Below are 22,453 nucleotides of genomic sequence, written 5' to 3' on the forward strand. Positions count from 1 at the left end.
TCAGGCTACTTGATCCAACAGTAGTCATCTTGTTAAGATTTTGCACTTTGGTCGAGTACTTACTATACCTTCTTGACATGGATTAGAGTACATACATGTAAACTTACTTAACACTTAACTCATTACAGATCCCATACTCCAACATCATCGAGAAGAATCAAATATCATTGGATCATCTTTGGGCAGTCCTGTTTCAGAAGACTCAAAGGATGTTGAGGATTTGGTCAACTGTCATTAGGTAATTCTTAAGAGACAGGTAGCTTAGGCAGAGAAGCCACACTGTTAATTACAACATCTCCAAAGAAATAGGAGCAACTCCCAAGAGGCTTAATTCACCATTCCTTTGGCTTTTAAATAACTACAGTGCTTAAGCCACATACATGTTGCTGCTATGACTATTTACCTCCTTTAAATATACCATCTGAGGTCAGTCTTAGGACAGTGTGTAGATGAAAGGAGTATGGAGGTCTTAACTGCGTAGATCCCTGTGATTGGTGTTAATTGTCAGCAGGGAATTTCATTCACTTTCAGCTACTGAGAAAAGTTTACAATCACCAAAGCTTATCTACTTCGTTTTACAAAGCAGTCATACTCATCTCTAAAGATCGGACATGGCTCTATCCAGTCTCAAGTAGGCCTGTTCGTATTTCGGAGACATCCCATCAACATGGTGTAGAGCTTACCCATGACGCTCAGAAATGTCACGTACCCTTAGTTTGAAAGGTGCCCAGCATCCCATACAGAGACCTAGGAGGGCACTGTGTGGCCATGACTGTTGGTTTACCCATTGCTGGCAGTGGGAGCTGATTCAGGCTGGGTACACAAAGAAGCATTATAAGAATTAAGAACATTCACTACAGGTTTTTTATTACTTATAAAGGGAATATGGAAGAGAATAGCAACACAGCTCACCAGAAGCTAGAGTCTTCACCCCTTCAGAACCCACTGTTGTCAGTTTACAAAGTTAGCACTTTGAAGTAAAATTAAATGGGAAGGAAGTACGGTTGCCTACCCTATACTCCGACTCTCACATGTTTTGCTGTACAAATTACCCAGGAAATCGTTGAGGAAGGTATGAGTCTGCCCTTCACTTTAGTGCATCAGCTGGTGGGGTGTGACATAACTTCTCCCTCTCAGGCAATTTAAAAAAACAAAATTTGCTTCTGTTATGAAAGGAAAGAAATCAAGAGTCATTCATGTATTTACAGAGAAGGTGAAGCCAAAATTAGCCTCTAGGGCTTTAATGAACATGACCCCTATAAAAAAGTCACAAAAAAAAAAAAAAAAAACCTTGTATAAATTATTTTATTTATTATTGTAATTAGATCTTCACAATCAAAGTTGTCTTTTCACCGTCTGTGTTTTGTTAATGTGAAATTGTAGTTATAAGCAAAAGTTGGTTGCCTAGGGAACAATAATTGTATATTCAGTTTAACAGAAATAAAAGAATATTTGTCTTAAAATGCAAGATTGTTACATAGCCTTTCGCCATGCACTTACATTATAAAAAGTCTAATTTCAAAAGTGAAAATTGCTTGTGCCCTTTGAGCTTTAAGGGTTGGAATGTTTAGGTGCAACACCACCTCCTTAAAGAAAAAGCAAAGCAATCTAGGCTATGTCTCCCCTGCAAGAGGGAATTTTAGATTTACAATTAACATGAAAATCATGTTATCAGACTTGTGCAGGAGATTCTTCAGCATAGCTTACCCGGCTCTGACTCAACAGTCCTAATGTATAGCTTTGAAGAGACCTGGTAAGTATTTCTCCTTGGCAGCCTCACCTCCCCACGTCATGGAAGTACAGGTTCGCACATATACATAACATGATGATAGAAAATAAGATATAGTAAATTAGATTTCTAAATTTCGGTTCTAAGTCTCCTTGTCGATACCAGTAGATCTAAAAGAAGAAGAATTAAATAAGAGTTTTAAGTAATAGCCACTAGGCCTGGCATGAAAATTTTTCAATACAACTGATTCTTTTTCAACTGTGACCAATTTCATCCATATATACTTTCCCCCACTGAGACAGTCTTTACGTTAGTATACATTTCTGAAACCAATGTGGCCAGAATGTAATTTTTCTCTTTGTAATTCTAGTAATACCAAATTTCCACATCCAAGATCATACTTTTCCCTGCTTTCTCAGCTACCTTTTTTCTGTTCAAACCAGTAGTCATCCAAACACTGACAAGCCATCCAAGAATGTATACCTTGTAGGGTGGTTTTAAATGTATTTGAGTAAAAAGGTACAGGTCTCTTAGGTACTGGAAGGGATGACAAATTTTAAATTCTTACTAACTACAGAGTCAGGTTGCCAATACATTGTAAGTTTTTATACAAAACTAGGTCATGTTAGTCACTCCTGGCTTTAGGCTGGGAGTGCGAAGAGCCATCTCTGGTAGTTTTGTTCCAAAGACTCCAGAAGTAGATGGGCTAACTCTTCCTCAGAGCAAAGGAGTAGAGCGGAATAAATTAATGAGATAAGCACATTACAGTGGTGATTTAAGCCCTGTGTGAGTCAAAACTACTACTTTTAAGGGTTTATAGTTTTGGTTCTATCTCTCCTCAAGGGAAATAAAACAACAGCCAAGTAATTAATGACCAAACAATTGGCAAATATCTAAGTGAGGATCTATCACCGTCTTTGTTTATGTAAAGGAAAAGCATCTTTATGGTAAATAGTTGTACATTCTTGTGACAAGGATATAGCTGTAGCTTAAGATTTCCCAGGAGGTTCTTGGTGTTAATTACTTTCATTTGGGGAGATAAGCACAGAGATTAAAATAGACTAATTCTGTAATTAGAAGTAAATCCAGAATGCTGTATCTCTTCCCTTTAGAGCAGTAATGGCATTTGCCAAATCCTGCTGGGCCTGTAGGCAGTCCTTGAAGGAAGATGTATTAGGTAAATTAAACTAAAGCTTTGGCCACCCAAGTCTTAACTCTTTTTCCCCCTCCCCACTTTTTTTTTTTTTTTTTTTAAAGCTTTCAAAGGTTCCTTTTAGAATTAACAACTCCTGATTCCAGAAACAAAAAATCTGCCAATTAATATTCAGACTTCTGACATCCTTTGCATCAAGGTGGGGACGGGTAACTAGACATACCCTTTCTTACAGACCCAAGGCTGGGAATCTGTCCTACGTATACACTGCAACCTTCAGCCCTCCAGGATACTCAATTTAAATTCTAAATAGTACTCACAAGTATGCAGGCAGTAATACTACTCAAAGAGATGCAGACAGCAAAAAATATATTCAAAGGTTTTGGAGGTAGTTGAGGGAAAACAAAAGCACTGATCAGCGTTACCTGTATGAAAAGAAATTGTGTCAGGCCTTGGTTAGACTGGAGTTTAAGCAATGTCCTATTATAAAACACTTCACATTGTAAAATAGTATCTACCACCAGGTTTGCCTTCTGGAATGTTAGTATTTGTAAATCTGTTCCAGTATGTTACTTCTTTTAGTTACTTCCTTTTCCTATCCTTTTCCTCCACTATGAAAGGAGACAAAACATCATAGCTCATAAAACTAGCTAAGCTCAAAATAACCCCTTGACAAAAAGAAAGCATTTAAACCTCATTCCCAGGATTAAGGATTACACTGGGAAAAGTTCTAACCTTTGTTACGTTATTTTGCATACGCCAACAAAAATTAAAACCCAAACGGTTTTTGAACATTTTGGGAAATACTGAGATAGGTTTCTAATACATCGGAGTTCTGTTTCTATCACAAATAAAGCATTATACTCATTCTTTTTATTAAGAGGTCAATGAAACTTCACTAAAATTCTCTTTGATTTAATGAAATGTGATATTAAAAATGCCCTTTTTAGACTATGGGAACTATAGCTATATTTTACAGCAGAACTACCAAGCTGCATTATACAGGATAAAGAATAAGGACCAGATAATCTTTTTAAAGGATAACGAGTGTGCTTTTAGGAACAAAATAAACTTAAGGGACTAGCAGGAAAGGGGAGTTGTGGGTCGTATACAGAGGGGAATTGCTGGTGCCACTGACGAGTTACAAATTTACTAAACACAGAAACATGGCAGACTCAGAAATAACTACTTACTTGACGTGGGCTATTTCATATACTCAACTGGGGGGTATTCCTGTTGTCAGCTGCAGTTCAAGCGGTAATAAAACTGAATACTAGACTATGACTAGAATACTCCACAGATTCATGTACTGGCCTCTTGTATTTTTTCTGAGTGTTAAACTGAACCACAATACTGAGGCTTTCAAAAAAACTTTGGCGAAGAGCCTGGGTAAGACACAAAATAAACATACTTACTAGAATCAATAAGGATGTTAAGCTGCCAACAACTAAATTGATGATTCGATCCTGAAAGAGAAAAGAGTTCTTGAGCTCTATGATAGGTCCACGTCACTTTCAGAAAGGTACAATTCTAGCCACTGCAGTGATGGCGAATTAAGAAATGAAGGTCCTGCCCCTCTCTGAGCTTTACACACACATATGTAAGTGCCAGAAAGGCCAAGTGTACTGAGCCACCAGGGTGGACAAGGTACTTTGGGAAGACACGGACCACTAATGAGAAAAGGTTTTCTGAAAGGACACGATGCTTTTACACTATAGTCTTTTGAAGACTGGGAGGGACTGAATGGGGAAAGGATGCTTATAAATATTCCCTGTGCTGCTGGGAACAGTTTGAACAGAAGCAACGGGACAAGGGCACTCGCATGGCCAGCCAGCCCAGGGCCTTGGTGACAAATATCAGGAACCAGACCGTAGGACTTTGAGTGCCATGAGTTTGGGCCTGCTTGTGTTATAGCTTAGGTGTCCCTGCCTAACGTAATTTAAAAGTAGAGGCTACTGCTGGAAGGGATCACACAATGCCAGGGCTGGAGGCAATCTCACACCATCTAGGCCAGTGCTTTTCCAACTTAATAACAAAAGCCTTTAGTAACAAAATAATCATGTGATTGAATGCCGAGCCTGGGGTCCTACCCACCGCTGAGCCTTCTTGTCATTCCCATCCCCACTCCAACCAATTCCACAGAAAGGTTTGGAAGACGTCTCATCTAATTCAATCCTTTTATTGTAGATTAAGATAAATTTAGGTCCAGTGAGTATGGTTAAATTATTTGTCTAAAGCCCTACAGCAAGTGTGAAGCAACTTTTTAACAGGATTCCCAAATCAAGGTTACTGGTTAGATAAAGCTTCAGCTATAGGGACTCAAGTATTTTATATATATAAAACTAATATAATGTTAGTAATACATAATACACGTGTAATATGTAGATTTGGTTGAGCTTACAGAACAAGGTCATGATTAACAAACACTAAAGGCCACTGAGAATACCAAGTAGTCTTATTACTGAGAAGTCAAAACAAATCCGTAGTCTTAAAGATTTTTGGTAGCATCTGAGCAGGAACAGCAGGCTATGGAACATGAGTAGGCAATAAACAAACGCTCACAGATCGAAGGGCACAGGAAGGAACAAGCAGAGCAGCAACTGAACACCCACTTCCGAGGTGTCTACGTTTAAAGCTGAGAACCCAAAGATAAGAGGCAAGCCAAGCTGAGAGGAACAGTGAAGGAAAGCCAAGTATTAAATTGGGTGTGTTTGACCTAACCAAGGACAAACCCCTCTCTCCAGACCAAGGCCACTGCAGTTCACATGTTATAGAGGACAAAGGTGACAACTCCAGCCACACCCTTACTAACCTAGAAGGACTCAGAACCAATCTTTTCACCACCTTAGCTACAGAAGCCTGCCCGGCAACACCCAGAGTCTGAAATTACAACCATTTGTGGGCAAAGAGACCCAGGGGCAAATCACCGATCACTGGTCACTGGTGTCCACACACAAAACAAATGTGTGTCTCAACCTAAGTTGCACAGTCTCTTAATGGGAGTCCCACTGTTTTTACCTTATGAAAAAAGTTTAACTTAGAGTATCTGCTCTCGTCTCTTTAAGAGTTCCAGAGATTTGCAGAAGTTTACGAAGGTCTGCATACCTCACAACAGCTCTCTTACCCATAGAAAGAAGACAGTGAAGAGGTTCAGGTGAGGGAGCCAAGCAGAATCACTTATCTCCAAACAGCACAGCCAGATGCCAACTAGGATCAGAGCAGGAGAAAAAGTAATCATAGTGAAGGGATAGTAACTATGCCAAGAGCTTTTGCATATCTTCTAAAAAATAAAAATAAAAAATTCTGGGATGAAATGATATCAGGACTATTTTACAGGTGGCAAAACAGGCTCTGGGAAAGACAATTTGCCCAAGGTCTCACTCAGCGATGGAGACAGGATTCAATGCCGAGAGAGCAGATCCCACTTAACTTCTCACTGGAAGAGCAGCTTGGAATGTTACTTCTGGTCTAGACAAAGACATCAAGTGGCAGGTGGACCCTCAAAAAGCCCATTAGCAAAGAACTACAGTAGAGTGTCTTTCAGGAATGAAGAGTTCCTCAAATGACTTTTTCATGTTGTCAAAATTACATAAGCCTAACTGGCTTTAATCTTTCATAATATATCTAAACTTTAATGAAGACTCCTTGCTTGCCTTCTAGACAGTTCACTGAATAGAATCCCAAGTCCTCTTCATGAATATCAGTCATTCTATCACAATGCAGCCCCTCTGGGACTCCCAAGATGGGACGAACCATTTAGCGTATGGTCAAGTGTTTCTCACAGGGTTTTCCTTCTCCAAGCCAAGGACTTGGCTTCAGGCCTTCTGCTATCCAAGTAACCATGAATCCAGGCCAAAGAAACAGCAGAGTTGACTTAGTAAGACCTCCCACTTTCAGGCGCTTCTAAAAGCTTGTTATGTATGGAAAGTGTGGTCTGCAGCCCAGCAGCATCAGCCTCACTTGAGAGCCTGTGAGAAATGCAGAATCCTGGGCCTTGACTCAGGACCTACTGAATCAATCTGCATTTTAACAAGATCTTAAGGCGATTTGCACATTAAAATTTGCGAAGCAGTGCTCTATCAACAAGTCCAAACTAAACCATTTTAAATATTGAGAAGTTCAAATAATAGAGAAGAGACCCTTCCCTGGGCCCAGAGATTACCTGCTGGGCTTTAGCATCTCTCCCAGCTCCCAGTCTCCAAAGATAGAGCAATAAGAGCAATTAGTTAAATAGCATTTCAAAGGGCAGTTTTCAAACTAATATGCATCAAATTCATAATAAAATACATGAAGAGTATTAATTTCTCATAGAAACGGTCTCCTCCCCATTTTTATTATTCCTATTTCTGCCTACCAAAACTTCTCCCCTCCCAGACCTTTAGACCTTATACTGTGTTTTATTTTCACTCCCCAAGAAAGATCGAAGGATCAAAATCATCCTTGATCCTTACTTGCAGAGAGGATAGGATAGGGAATTAGGACACCCTAGCACATGAACACAGAAAATACACAGCACAGTTCTGAGAGGGATTCTGCATATATTACCTTGTGAGTCATTTATTCATTTAAACATCTCCATGACAGCTCAATAAAATGAAGAAAATTACTATATTTCAGATGCAAATACAATGAATAAAACAGTCTCTACCCTCCATAAGGTGGCTCAAGAGGGCACTAAGGAGAAAGGAAGTAAGGTACCTTCGTCAGGTAGAGAATGTAAGACAAAGTCAAACTTGAAAGAGGACTAGCAGATGAACAAAAAGGAAAAAGAAGGGGGTCCAGAGGGACTTTAACCAAGACCCCAGAGAGAACAAAAGCATGGCAAATGTAGATAGCCCATAGCTGAGCCAGCTTCATTAGACCTGAGCAAAGGGGCTGGCATCAGCCTTGAGCCCAAAGCAGTTAGGTCTTCATCTTCCTTGCAAATGGAGAAAGAGAAAATGATGGACATATGTGCCAGTGGCTTATACCTGGGATGGTAGAAGTTAACCCTGTGAATCAAGTAAGAAAATACGATCTCCATTTACTAATGGGTAACTAGCTTCAATGAGACTGATCTTTCAAGGCCATACAACCAGGTAATGGCCAAGTCTATCCAATGCTCTTTGCAAAATTCAAGCCAAAGGTCTAAGAATCCTTAGACTAATAATATGTATGGATCCTAAAATTAGAATTAAGAAACCAAGGTTCGGGCGCCTGGGTGGCTCAGTTGGTTAAGCGACTGCCTTCGGCTCAGGTCATGATCCTGGAGTCCCGGGATCGAGTCCCGCATCGGGCTCCCTGCTCGGCAGGGAGTCCGCTTCTCCCTCGGACCCTCCCCCCTCTCATGTGCTCTCTCATTCTCTCTCTCAAATAAATAAATAAAATCTTTAAAAAAAAAAAAAAAAGAAACCAAGGTTCTCATCTCCTTTCTGCCACTGGCTAACCATGTGATTAACATAATTTAAAAAAATAAAAAGATCCCTTAACCCATTTGGGTCTATCATACCAGGGGATTGGGCTACGTGGTATCTGGACCCTTCCTGCTTTAATAATTTATGGTTCTGGATTGTCAGCTTCAAACTGCACTTGGGCCAGAGTAGAGGGCCTACTCCCCAGCAATCAGAAAGCAGAGAAGCCCCCCAATTTTGCCTTGTCAGTCATTAGCCAGCATCTTGGTACAAGACAGAGAACCCCAAGCTCATGTCAAATGCTCAGGCATTTCATGATGGCTCTGGGAGGAAACTGGCAGTAACATCTCAAATAAAAACGCATTTGCCCTCGGCAACCTGGAAACATCCTGGTTCTAGACTGTTCAGAATGCTAACAAGTATTCCATTTCCAGAGCAATTTATTTTTTGCCTACTTCCAAAATGGATGTCAAGGGCTTGTGCTACTACAGTAAAACCCCAACCCGCTCAAGCAACAACAAAAAGAGCAAGGCAAAATTTCCAAAGCGGTTTGGGGAGTGGAGTGAGAGGACAGACACAAAAAAATTGGACTAAAGACAAACTTTTCCGATTTAAGCTCAAATGTTAGTACTAAGACTGCTGGGGAAGTGGGAAGTGCAATAGGGTTTAAAACTGCTGGCTAAATTAAGCACACTGGATCATTAGAAGAGGCAAACTTCTCCTGGATCTAAGAGTTTTGTTGCATGGGTCTTTGCAAATATAGGGACACAGAAAACACAGCTACTTCACACATAATTGTCTCTTATACTGACCAGTAAGAAAGAATGAAGGCATAATGTTCTCACAAGAGTGAGCTGCGGGATGGGAGGCTGGGGTGGCCAGCATGCCACACTCCCAATTTGAATGCTCATCCTTCAGAGCTCAACCCGAACATCAAGTCCACTGTAAATCCTTTCTGGCACCCACATCCTCAGGCACCTTCCCCTCAGGGTGAGATGCTCTTGTCTCAGGACTCCGAGGTCACACTGCCCAGACTTGAGGCTTACTGCCCTGAAACAGACGTACTCCCCGTCTCCTCCATTAGGAGCGGCAGTTAGTTTATGGCAAGGCAGGCAGCCTCCTCGTCTTCCTTCCCTGCGGCCTGGCACATGGTTGACTCAGAATCGTTAAGCACAAGTGGCCAACGGCATTTCTCTTCAAGGGCCTCTCACCAACAGAGGCTCCTCTCTCATCATGCATCCGGGGCCTGGCTCCTCAGAAATCCCAGCTCCCAGGCAGAACAGCCTGGTGGCCTCGCCGTTCCGCGACGGACACATCACAGCCCAGAAGCTACAGCCTGGTCCTGCAGCCTAAAAGGTCATGTTTCTGCCAGCCACGAAGGCCTGACACCCTTCTGGTGCCTCCCAGGCTAGGTGCCATTAATTCCAGGAAAATACCTGATAAACCAGGGTCCAGGTTTCCCTACTGAGTACAAGCCCAGTTACTCACTTTCAGCTACAGCAGGACCAAGCGCTGGTTTCAGAGACAGGACAGCAACTCCTGCTGAGGAATTCATCCTCCAGCAGAGCAATTCATCCTCCAGCAGAGCTGCTCAGCGCTCCCAGGGAGAAGCAAAGGAAAACAAAGAATGCTCTGTGCAGGACAGAAAACCCCTGGATGGACAAGGCCACGGAAACGATCCCCTCCACCCTCTGGAGAGAGACAGAGGGTGCAAGGGTTGGGGTAAGATGGAGAATTCCATTTTTGGCGTCGCCTCTAATTTTGTGACTCCGTAAAATCCTTCGCCTCCCACACGGTCACAGGTAGCCCAGCAGACCCACACCCTCCCGCTACATGTTCCCCAGGTCCGTCCTCACACCCACTCGCAAGTCCTGTGAGCTGTCCCACCCCCTGAAACCTGTTCCATGTGAGCCAACGGCTTTGGGGACTGCAGAGTTCTCCCATACCCTGCATTTCTCTCGCTGCCTCAGTCTCTGAATGCTGTCCCCGAGAGAGCCGTGTCACCCATGTACTCACGCCAGGTTCACGGCCAGGAGCGGGTGTAGGGCATTCCCTGCTCCCTGGGCCAGATGGAGTTAGCAGCTTCAGTAAGATCCTCCGCTACAGTCTGGGTGTTTGCGTCCCGCTAATTCCTCAGCTTCATATCCTACCACCCACTGTGACACTATTAAGAGGTGGGGTCTTTGGGACATAATTAGGCCACAAGGGCAGAGCCCCCAGCAATGGGACTGGTGCCCTTGTGAGAGGCTCCAGATCTCCCTCATGCCTTCCGGCACGTGAGGGCACAGACACCAGCTACAGTCTGGCAGAGGACCTGCATCCAGCCTCGCTGGCATCCTGACCTCAGACTTCCGGCCTCCAGAACGGAGAGAGAAAGGTCTGTTTATAAAATCACCTAGTCCTTGGTCTGCGGTATTCTCTAGTGGCAGCCCAAGTGGACTAAGGCATCCTCTTTAAAGCCTATGTCCCTGCCAATGTCCGCTCCACTTCTTCCCCTCCTCTTCTCAGTTCCTCGATCATTTCTGCACCTGCTTTTGCCAAATCGGTAGCCCTCCAACGTTCTGCTCTACTGACCCTCCATCTGGTCTTCACCCACATCCACAGACTAGATCCTTCCCCAGCTGTTACACCGAAGCTCTAACTTGAGGGCCTCCCTCCCAATCTGGGACCACGGAGTCAGCACAGCACATGTGCACGGAAGCCTCCCCAGTGGATCTGTTCATCTGCTCCTGATGCTCTGAAAACCCGGTCCTGAGTCCCTCCCAGACCCTCAACTACTTCTATGCTCCAGCACTAAGCCTCGCTGTGAAGCCTCCCCACTGTCCTAACCCCACCGGCCAGTTTCCGCGTCCGTCTCCCCCTCTACCCTGTAAGGTCTGGGAGCCCGAGGGCCGCGTCTTCCTTGTCCACTGTCAGACTGTGGGCCACTCACTACACACGGCTGCATGGCTGCAGGCCAGCCCCATGCTTCGCCCTCCCAGCTGAGCACCCTGGCACCAGCCTGCAGCACCCCACTGGCAGGAACGCCTTTCTAATTCGGACAAAGCCAAGCCATGTGGCTGAGGAAGCTGCCACTGCCCAGAGCAGAGAGAACCTTCTTTTGTTTGTACAAGCAGAGAGAACCCCTCCCGAATTGGGGGGTAGCACTAGTCATGCTGACCACAGCACCCAGCGTGTATTAGATGCCCAAGTATTGGCTCAAAGACAAACTAACCGAGCTGACTGCAAATTCCTGTTGTCAGCCGAGCCTTCACTGTACTTCCATGGCCTTTCATTTTGAGATGACCGTCCCTGTGTCTCCCCAGAAAGTGGTTTGCAGGTCCATCTCGACTCAGCTTCCTCATCCCACTCTTGCAGCCTGGATATCAGCAGACATCCTTTAGAAAAGATGCCAAGAAAAAGAGGAAAACTCCTCCTCCTCCTGTTTCCATTCTTTCCAACCTGAAGAGGACCAAAGGTGCCCTGCTTCTCTGCCAATCCTGCACCCATTCCCTGGCTCCATTAACTATCTCCATCTTCATCTGTATGTTGAAGCTCTCCCTCATGGAGTCATCTCTAGCCCACAAGGCTCAATTCCCTCCAGCATCAGAAGAAGATCCACCCATACAGCCTCCCATTTTTTTTTAAAAGATTTTTTTATTTATTTATTTGACACAGAGAGAGAGAGAGCACAAGCAGGGGGAGTGGCAAGCAGAGGGAGAGGGAGAAGCAGGCTCCCCACTGAGCAGGGAGCCCCATGTGGGACTCAATCCCAGGACCCTGGGATCATGACCTGAGCCGAAGGCAGACGCTTAACTGACTGAGCCACCCAGGTGCCCCATACAGACTCCCATTTTGATGTTAGGCATTCACTCTCCACTCATCTTACATGCCAATGTTAGAAGTTAGGAAGAAAATAAAACCGGGTAACTGAAGAGTGACCAGGGTGGAGATGGAGAGCTATCTGTAAATACAGGTCAAGGAATCCTTTATGTGGATGTGACCTAAAGAATGGAAAAGGAATGAGACATGCAAGGATCAGGGAGAAGGGTATTGCCAAAGAGCCACTGCATCAAGTGCAAAGGCCCTGAATTCAGCAGGAGTAAGCTAGGGAAATGGGTTAAGGAAAAAACAAAGCAGGGGGGAAGGGGTGGAACGTCCAGGTGGCTCAGTTTGAACCGTCTGCCTTCGGCTCAGGTCATGATCCCAGAGTCCTGGGATTGAGCCCCATGTCAGGCTCCCTGCTCTGCAGGGAGTCCGCTTCTCCCTCTGCCTCCCACTCCCCCGTTTGTGCTCTCTGACAAATAAAATCTTAAAAAGAAAAATAAAGAAAGAAATAAAAGGCCAGGATGGCTGAAGCTCAGTAAGGAAGAGAAAGGGAAGAAAAAGGATTGTTTGATGCCTTTCTATCTTCCCTGCAGTAGGTACACGCTCCATGAAAAAAGATACAAACTCAGCACACAGCACACCTCCTTGGATATAGTATGGTCAGTAAGTGAATACAAGAATACATGTGTGCACACTCAACAACTATCACCTCCAGAAGAAAATCAAATCATACTCCCCAGCACAGCATTCAAGGCTCTCCACCCAGCCCATTCCCAGCAAGCTCTCGAGTCCAGTCACAGTCGTACCCAGAGTTCCTTCACCATTTCCTGTACTTTCCTGCTCCCACCTCTTTGACACAAGCTGGACCTCCTGCTGGGGATTCCCTGTCACCTCCTCCTGTCAAAAATCTTACTCCTGCTTCAAGGTCTAAGACTCAAAAGCCCTCTGATCTGGTGCCCTGAATAGAATTTTCTCTTTCTTGGGGCTCCCAGAACTTTGCTCATCCTTTCATTAGAGGCCTCAATCCCCTTTTAAATCCAGAACTTATCCTCCATAACCCATGAGAGCTACAGGTCACTGAAGACAGTGATTATCTTCTCTGGTGAGGCAAAGAGAAGACCGTCCACTCAGCACGTAGGAAATGTCCAAAGGGCACCACTTCCTACCATTGTTAACCCAACTTAGTGAGTCAGACCCTTGAGCCATATCCTACAATTTTCTGTCAGAAGTTTTTGTATTTCTCAACCTAACCCAATACCATAAATAAATGGCCAATTCTCAGAAATTATTTTCCTTTTATTTCTTCCAAACCTCAGGGGAAAACCTGTCAAGAAAGCTCTGGAAATGGTGCAATCAGATGTCTCAAGAGGCAGCCCTATAAGTATGAACCTACCAAGAGGATGTAAAATGCAGGAGGTTGGGGCCCAGCTGAAGCAGGATATCACGCCTTGTCAGTGGGTTAACGTGGCTCCCCCGGGGCCTCCCCTCACGCTGTCATCCAGGGCAAAGCCAGGGACAGCATGCACAGGGTAGAAAGCCAGGGGACAGCTTACCTCACTGGCATCCCAAAGAAACACCAGACCCAGAAGGGTGCCAGGAGCAGAGGCGGCGTGAGAAGGTAGTCACACTTTACAACCCTCACCTGCAGAGCTCCCTCTCAAGTGCGCCATGACCACCAAAACCACGTGTCTCTCTGAACATCAAACCCCCCAGCGCATCTTGATCTGGAGAAAGTACACACACAGACATCTTCAAAGGTTTCCCTTATTTCACACACTCACATTTTGAAGCAGCTTTCATTTGTGAATATTTTTGTATCTCCATCCTACCCGATTCTCTTTCTCATAGATCCATGAACTTGAAATATGCAAATTTCATTAAAGCACCACTTACGCAAATCAGATCACAGTGAAAATAGAAAACAAACCTACTCCACAAGTTTAAGGGGCAAAATAACCCCTAGAATCCCACAGGAAGGGGCCGTGACCTCCAGCACAGGAGACACAGTGCAAGATTATGAGGTTAGGAGCCTGACGGATGGGACAGATTTATTCTCCTGCCAAATGCCGGCCTGTGGTCTTAGAGGAGTCATTCAACTTTTAAGGCTAAATTGCCATATTTGTACAATGGTCGAACGTGTGGGGCTGCTGTAAGGATTTGGAGGTAGTATCTGTAAAGTCCCTAGAACAGTAACATTTACCAGAGAGTCGGTAAACAGCTGCTAATATGGTGTAAGTATTATTTCTACGTCTAATGGGACATCTTACCGATGAGGCTGGGTCCTCAGAGATGAGTCGGAGTACAGAGGGCCCATACCTTGGCCCCAATTCCAAATGCATTCCATCATTCCCACAGGGACACTCAAGTCTGTCAACCCACTAGATCCTAAAGCAGCTCAAAATATATAATTATACAAGGCCCATAGACTGACCCTCAGGAAAAAAATGATTCATTTCAGCAGACCTAGCCTACCACCTCAGACCTGCAAAAATCCATCTGTGGAGAGGACCACTCAGCAGGCCAGAGAGCTTCTGAGGGGCCAAACTCAGTTTAAGTTTTTGGTACAATACTGTTAGGTTTATTACCTGCCCCTCTGCTGAGGCGCAGCAAGGAGAGGATCATGGGAGGCCGTTAGCTGCAGGAGGCCTGAAGCATCCTGTCCTGTGCCCAGCGTTCCAGCTTCTGAATACGAGCCCCCTCTGCTATGGTCATGCAACATGGCCCAAGAACGTAGGTTACCCTTCTGGTGATGCTCAGTTCTCACATCTTAATAAACGTAACACCAAGAATGGGCCTTGTGCCCAGTACTGGAAAGGGTGGAGAAATGAGGCAACTGGCTTCTACCCTCAAGGAGCTGACACTCAGGGTCAGGAAGGCAAGATCTAGACAAATCCCTCACCACACAAGGAGTAAGTGCCAGGGGGCACCTCTGAGGGCAGCACGGATGCAGGCTGGGTTTTAAGGAATGTTCTAAGGCGGGGATTTAGACTGAACGGGATTCAGGTATTTGGAGAAGAGAGGGCAATGGATCTGGGGAACAGTATTCTTCATTCACTTAAACCTTTACAAGGCTCTCCCTCCATAATAACTTCAGGGGCTGTACACAGACACATTCCTTCACCACCCTGCAAAAATTATTAACCCTGTCCTTTTATTCTTTTTCCTGAAGTTAATTAGAGACCAGGGGTGAGATGCCAGTTGAAATGTCGGGTCTTGCAGAACCCGTTAATATGTAAAGAACCAGGACCCCCTGGCTGGCACCAGGGTGCGGAGGATAGCACATAACAACCTCGAGAAGTTTCAAGGTTCACCCAGGTCCTGCTCTAACTGCCACATACTTTGTTAATCTAGATCAGCCATTCCAAGGTTCCACAGGAGAACTCAGCTAGGCCAATGCTCTCCCCTGCCTTCTTGTGGGGCTGCCCTTCTGATAACACAACCTTGTCTGCTTCAAACTCAGGGACTCCGAGACTGACTTACTGCGCATCACCAGTCTGATTTCAGGGTTCAGCAAGAACGCTACAGAGAGGTAAACAGCATTTGCCAGGAGCAAGAGGCAGCTAAAGGAAAGAGGTCCGTGGAGAGGTGCCAGCCTGCACTGGCCTTCCACACAGCATGGGTAAGACCAAGGGAATCAACCCTCTCTAGGCACCAGCATCCTCTGAGGGGCTTTCAAAAATTACAAATGCTGAGCCCAACCCACAGAGATCCCAGTCCTCGGGTCTGGGGGTGGGAGAGAGCAAACTTATTACAGTAAGAAAGAAAAAAGGCATGGCATGGATCATCCTTGACTATCTCCAGCACAAGAAATCCCAACTCAAGTGGTTTGTCAGTGGATGAGGGGCAAGGGGACAGCTGATCTGGTACCTTGGGCTACTAGCTCCCCTTTGAGGGACACAGGAGTTGGGCTCAGAGGATTACCCAGAAGCTGTATCAAGAGGACAGAAGCTAGAAGCCTGCACCCCTCAGAGTAAAGACTTGGGCGTTTTCGGCAGGGGGAGGGGCGGCAGGCAGACACAACAATCTTAAGCACAGCTTTGTTATTAATTAAGCAGCAACCCTTAAACCACCCCCCCACCCCAGAAGCACAAAGTAGCAGTCTCATTTTACACTATAATCTGCAGAAGCTAAATGCCCCAAGTTGGAATTGCTTTCATTGGAGTACAGGCCATAAAAAGACCTTTCTCCCCCGCTCCCCCCCACCAACCTTGTTTGTTTCTTTTGTTTACAGGAAGAAGAGGGAAGGACGCAGGAAAAATACTTTTGTACATGGATCTTTTGCCTCTGGAACCAAAGATCTGAATCTCCGGACCCAGTAACATATCCCCTACACAGATCCCACCGCCCCCCATATTAGCAGAGTTCAGTGTACGTACTGTCACCAAAGTCACTCACTTTCTTCTATCACGCCCAGGTATGAACGGAGGGTCAACCACGGTCACCACCCGCCTTTTAAAATGAATCACTCATTTTTGGAACCAGTGACAGATCAACAGAACAGGCTGGTCCAGAAAGCAGTTTACATTACCTCCCACCAAGGGTAGCTTTCCTGCTTTCTCGCTTGTGCTAGCTACGGGGTGTGGGTTTGCTTTCTCCCCGCAGAGAACCATCTTCCCCCTCCCATCTTAGATTCATCCATCTGGATTGGAGGAAATGGATTTCAGATGATTGGGCAGGCAGGCAGCAAACCAAGACAGACTCACAAGCCCTGAGGTTAACTTAGGGCCCCCTCCATTACTTAGAAAGATGGCCCCAACTATGTGTGGTCCTAAGGCAAACTTTTAAAGGCAGCTACGGACAAGAGAGGGGGAATTTCTCCAGTTTTAGTGCACACTAGGGGAGGGAAGGGAGGAGCAAAGGAAGAGGCTTCCTAAAGTAACATTTCCGAAAGAGTGTTCTGTAGAAATTGGGCTCAATGAATGCTCCCGTGGGGGAGGGAAGAACTCCCTAACTCATCACGCCCGTCCTAAAAGGCTTTGTCACCAACAGTCCACAGGTACTACTTCCCCACCCTCTCCAGAGTCCCAGTGAAAATCAGCATGCTAAAGGTTCTGACAAGTCCCCCAGAGGAGGAAACTATTTTGTGCAAAGGACTACGGAAACACCGTAACTAAGAACTCACCTGCTTCAGAATCGTGCTGTCCACTATGGCGGTATTAGCTGTTGGTGGTTATTGAGCACCTGGAATGTGCTCGTCCAAACCGGACACGGGCTCCAAGTGAAAAATACACGCTGGTTGTCCAAGGCTTAGTCCAGAAATGTAAAAGTATCTCGGCTTTTTATATGGATTATACTTTCAAATGTATTTTGGATAGGAAATTAAACAAAAATGTATTGAAATTAATTTTGCCTATTTATACTTTAGTATGGTTACAAGGACATTTAAAATCACCTCTGTGGCTCACATTGTATTTCTACTGGATCGTGCTCCTTTTAGAAAACACTAAGCTAGAGCACAGGCTTGGCAACCCCAGGTATATTCACCTTGGCAATTGCGCCACATGTGTTTTTTCCCTTTAAAGAACGTACTTAAGTCCACCCCAGACTTTGGAAATGGATAAAAACAGCTGAAAACAACATTCTGACCAGTATGCGTAAGCTAGCCCACCTCGCAATATGTAATTCAAAGGAATGACGGATAGGTTCCCTTTTTTGTCTATCATCCCTGAGATAGTTATGGAAGGACAGCACGGTTTCCCTCTGCCTTTCCCTCCACAGCTCTATCTGAGAGGGTATTCCTAAATATCATGCTGAAGTCTGATTATGGTTAGAGTTTGGGAAATGAAAGAAGTATGTGCATCCCGTACAGATGAAGACAAAAGTTACTGCAGAGACTTGCCCACAAGAAAGGCTGTTCAAGACCCACTGGATGATGTATCTTCTGTCCTCTAGTAGATTCTGCTATCTTTCACTCACTCCATGACTTTGGATGAACCCATTTCCTGGGAATGGGTAACTGGTGCTTTTCCAAGTATGCACAGAGACTGCATCATTTACTATCTATTACCCTCATCAACTCCTGAAAGGGAGTTGTTAAAACATGACGAGGGAAGAACTAGTAGTGTGAATGGACAAGTAGCCTGCTTTGTGGATCAGCTTCCTTAGTTATAAAATCGAAGTCAACGCCCACCTTACAAAGGAACTGGATGACCAAACAGGGGAAAGCCTAAATGCCCCCCATGCTGAGTGGCACGGAGGAAAAACGATTTCCCTGGAGACTCTGCTCTGCTCTGTGGGCTTTCAGTCATCTGTGCCTTAGAGGTAGACACTGGACCTAAAGCTCTAGATTTAAAATTGAGAGGCTAACAAAAATAAAGATAAAAACAAAACCGAGAGGGTATATACGATCAGTTGTTATATGGCAAACAAGATTCCTGAAAGTTCAGAGCATCTAACAGACTATGACAGGAAGTGGGCTTTCCCCTTTCTGGATTTTCTCCTCAGAAACGGTAGCTCGTTAATACTAAGTTTCACGGTTAAGTGGCTTGTGTGTCCAGTTTCCTGGCATCTCAAGGAGAGCAGGCTGGGAATACGTGCACAGAGGGGCCAGTGAAGGGTTTCTCCGGGTTCCCAGGGATCGGCCCTGCTCGGGCAGTGACTGCTCTCCACAGGGTTGGCTGCACTGCAACTTTTCCTGCCCAGTTCCCGTGCCTGGCCCACCTTCAGAGCCGCCAATAAAATCACCTGCTGTCATTAAAGACCTAGGTCTCTCCTTCTTCAGATCGGACATCTCCATTTGTAAAACACAAATGTTTTCTCCCCTTCTCAAACCAATGGTCTCTTTCCTTTCTCAGTTCTGGATAATTTCTCTACGTCCAATGGTTCTGTCAGCCTGACGGAGGGAATTGAAGGGAGCACTTTTGATATCTGAAATTGTACCTTAGTCTCTGAGTAGCTGAATCTGCTGTTATAATGCCCAAAGTGGCCTAGGTAATGCCAGGCCTATATACTCTCGGACTAAAGTATGCAACAAAGAGAGAAACATTTCCAACAGTCAAGTTCTTGGATGGGTTTCAAACCGATCACAGGTCACAGGAAACTTACAGTCATTGACTGTTTAGGCCCAAGCAAGTCAGAAAATGTCAGTATTTCTCAGTATCTCTGTAAATCAAGTCCATTACCAAGTCATCTACCTCAGTGTTAAGGGGTTGTGGGGTTTAAAGGAGATCACAAGTCTACATCACCCAGAACCCCAATCTGTGCAACAAGGCATGTGAGGGAGACACTGAACCTCTTAGCTCTTGGGACAAATGGACAGGCAGGTGCCCCGGGTCCAACACCTTCAGGCAGCAAGCTCCCTCCACTCTCCAGGCCCCAAATCCTCTTCTTGTTAAACCCCAATTTAAGGGCATTCATACGTGCAAGCCCAAGGCTACCAGAAACTCTGAATGGAAAAGCCATCCATGATCTTCCCCAAGCTTCCCAAACAAAAGTGACCAGTTTCTCCTGTGTACCCCAACACGCCCCCTCTATGCCCCATCATAACACAGATCCAATGCATCACATTTCTTTCTCTTTTTCGCCCACCGAACTGTGTTCCTTGGACCCCCAGGGCCTATCACATAATACTTAATAATTGTAGTAGAAATAGGAACGTCTAATCAACTAGAACCATGCTCCTCAAACCATGTGCAATTGAGCCGGGATTATGCAAAGCCACAAAATAAACAAGGTGCATCTTCCCAGGGACCAAGCTTAAAACATTTTCTTAAGATACTCTAAGAGGGCGCCTGGGTGGCTCAGTCGGTTAAGCGACTGCCTTCGGCTCAGGTCATGATTCCAGAGTCCTGGGATCGAGCCCCGCATCGGGCTCCCTGCTCGGCCGGAAGCCTGCTTCTCCCTCTCCCACTCCCCCTGCTTGTGTTCCCTCTCTCGCTGTCTGTCAAATAAATAAAATCTTAAAAAAAAAAAAAAAAGAAAGAATACCCACACAGAGTTTTAAAAACCCGGTAGTAGTCCTGCAGAAGGCTGGCAGCTTCCAAACTCAGGGCTACACCCCATCCTGCCAGGTTTATGTTTCCCATCCTTTCCGTCAGAGGTCCCCCCCCAACGCTGAAAAACCCAAGAAGTTCTGGCCTCCACGTGTGCCCTACTTTTTGAGAGGCTTGAAAGGACTGTCACCTCTCTCCCCCTCCTGCTTGTGCACTCCTGCGCTCTCTCTAAAATAAATAAATCTTTTTTTTTAAAGATTTTATTTATTTATTTGAGAGAGAGAATGAGACAGAGAGAGCATGAGAGGGGGGAGGGTCAGAGGGAGAAGCAGACCCCCCGCTGAGCAGGGAGCCCGATGTGGGGACTCGATCCCAGGACTCCAGGATCATGACCTGAGCCGAAGGCAGTGGCTTAACCAACTGAGCCACCCAGGCGCCCTAAAATAAATAAATCTTAAAAAAAAAAAAACTTTGTCAAGCAAGTCTCAAAGGTCACCAACACCACTTTCTAGGTGAAAACAACCACAGGCTTATTTTGCCAAAATGACTCAGAATTAAAGCGGAAACCAGGAAAAGAGCTCTCTTCAATTACTGGCCCAGAACATCACATGATAAAGCCTGTAAGGTGGCACTATATTTTTTAAAAGGCTAAAATAAGGGACTACAGCTTGTTTAGGTCCAGAGACCCTTTGATCGGAGCGCCATCAAAGCAAGCCTCCTCTCAAGCCTCTTTGCTATGCTTGGTTGCCTCAGCCGTAAACCCTTAATGGTTCTAGATAAATACTCACCAGAAGCACCTCTCCGGGGTTCTTCCTTGCGGAAGCTTGAGTTGCACACCTGAGGCCTCTTGAAGGTTAGCGCTCCAGCTCCACCTCCCCTCCCGAGAGGGGCTTCCGTACTCCCCTGAAGGGCCCTCAACAGCCCAGAACTTTCTAAACTTTTCTCCACCCCCGCCTGCGGGGCTGCGGGCCCAACGCGGTCCCAAAGAAAGAGCCGAGTGGCAGGACAAACATCTTAAGAGGAAAGCAGGATTGAAGAGCCAGCGCTCTCCTCCTTCAAGTGCGTTCCCGGGCCGCAGCCAGGACTCTGGGCAGGAGGACACACACACAGACACACACACGTCCCCAGCCCGGAATCCAGGTCCGCACTCACCTTGGCCGACGTTTCTCCGAACAGAGGTCTGTTGTCCAGGCCACTGGTGCCATAAGTCCTGGTGGAAAAGTCCTCCATGTTAGGGTTTTTTCACTCTCGCAGGCCACTCAAAGCTGAACCAGCGTTACCTCCCGAAGGGTCAGGTCCACGACTGCCCACGCCACGTATTCACCGAGAGCTCATGGCCGAAAGCGCATGGGAGTCGGGGCAGTCCCCGCGGCGGCGGCGGCGGCGGGTGGGCGCTCAGGGCCGGGGGACGCGGCCGCTCCGCCCGAGGCCCGCTGCCCTCCTCATAGCGAGCAGCTGCTGCAGGAAGTGAAAGAAGCACAGCGCGTGGCCGACTCTCCTCGGGACGCCCAGCCCGCGCGGCTCCCACTTCCCCAAATCTCAGCGCTCAGCCCCACCGGGAGCTGCGCCTCGCACGGCAAATCCGCGACCGCGCGCTCCCGGGGGTCCCCACGATTCCCACCCCTCACCACCGCGTTTCTTTACACGATAGTTTCCCAAGCTTTCTCAGTCTCCTGTTGAGCACCAACGCCCCCCCGCCCGGGGGGGGGGGGGGGGGTCCAGTGAAGACTTCATGACAAGCCCCTCACCAAGCCCTCGGCACCTCTCCACCCCTCCAATTTTCGAGCGGCGGGAAAAGTGAAGTTGCCCAAGCCGAGCACTCCGCGGGCCTCTCCCCCAGCGCTGCAGCTGCAGGTTGCAGCCGCGGCCGCGCCAGGCACCTCGGATCCCCTTTCATTTGCCGCATCTACCCCCGTCGCGCTTTCCGCGACTCCCCTCGCGCTCTCCTGCAGGAGCCGCGGCTGGAGCACGGGCCCGGTCAGAGCAAGAGAAAGAGAAAATCCCGCCTCGGTCGCGCACAGATTGGCCACCCTCCCGGGAACCGCCCCGCGCCCGCCCCGCGCCCGCAGGCCAAACCTCGGCGTCCCCTGCCGCCCTCGCGCTGGGGAGTCCTGGCCGCGCGAGGCTCCGCTGCTCCCGGGCTCACACCCCCGCCGGGATCCTGTGCCAAGACTCTGCGGCGCGGGCGAGACGCGCGGAGAAGGAAGAAAGCTTCCGGGCTGGCGGAGAGCGGGCTCGAGGGCCGAGCGCTGGGCTGCGGGTCCCCTCTTCTCGGCTCCCCCGGCCGGGAGCCGCGGCCTCTGTCGCAAACTGACTTGGCCCGCCCAGGCGACGTCACCGCCGGGGCAGCCAATCCCGCGGGCCGAGGCGCCGCATTGGCTGCGGAGCTTTATTTCTGGAAGTGCCAGTTTATTCCCGCCGCTGGGCCAGGCTCCCTGGCTGC

At 46.8% G+C, this 22,453-nt stretch overlaps 2 protein-coding genes across 5 annotated transcripts in view; one reads left to right on the forward strand and one right to left on the reverse strand.

The window, feature by feature from the left end:
• DMTF1 (cyclin D binding myb like transcription factor 1) overlaps positions 1-1,862 on the forward strand; it is a 44,148-nt gene extending 42,286 nt beyond the window's left edge. For 2 of the 3 annotated variants that reach the window (XM_044920236.1, XM_021689817.2), the window contains exon 15: positions 129-1,449. In XM_044920236.1, coding sequence (XP_044776171.1) covers positions 129-238 — 110 coding nt within the window. In that variant the 3' untranslated portion in view covers positions 239-1,449. Of the gene's footprint in view, positions 1-128 lie in introns of all 3 variants that reach the window. The other variant, XM_021689818.2, reaches the window with a different exon arrangement.
• On the reverse strand, positions 1,479-22,329 carry TMEM243 (transmembrane protein 243). Of its 2 annotated transcripts, none has more exons than XM_021689820.1 (5): positions 22,087-22,329; positions 21,163-21,468; positions 4,298-4,348; positions 3,203-3,307; positions 1,479-1,899 (listed from the first exon to the last, which is right to left on the reverse strand). In XM_021689820.1, the coding sequence occupies exons 2-5, from the start codon at positions 21,238-21,240 to the stop codon at positions 1,777-1,779; spliced, it is 357 nt and encodes a 118-aa protein (XP_021545495.1). In that variant the 5' UTR covers positions 21,241-21,468; positions 22,087-22,329; the 3' UTR covers positions 1,479-1,776. The 2 variants fall into 2 exon arrangements, with proteins under 2 accessions (XP_021545495.1, XP_021545494.1); XM_021689819.1 differs by lacking the exon at positions 22,087-22,329 and adding an exon at positions 21,759-21,888.
• Between the last annotated feature and the right edge of the window lie 124 nt (positions 22,330-22,453).

This window comes from Neomonachus schauinslandi, chromosome 12 (genome assembly GCF_002201575.2).
Source record: "Neomonachus schauinslandi chromosome 12, ASM220157v2, whole genome shotgun sequence".
Classification (NCBI taxonomy): domain Eukaryota; kingdom Metazoa; phylum Chordata; class Mammalia; order Carnivora; family Phocidae; genus Neomonachus; species Neomonachus schauinslandi.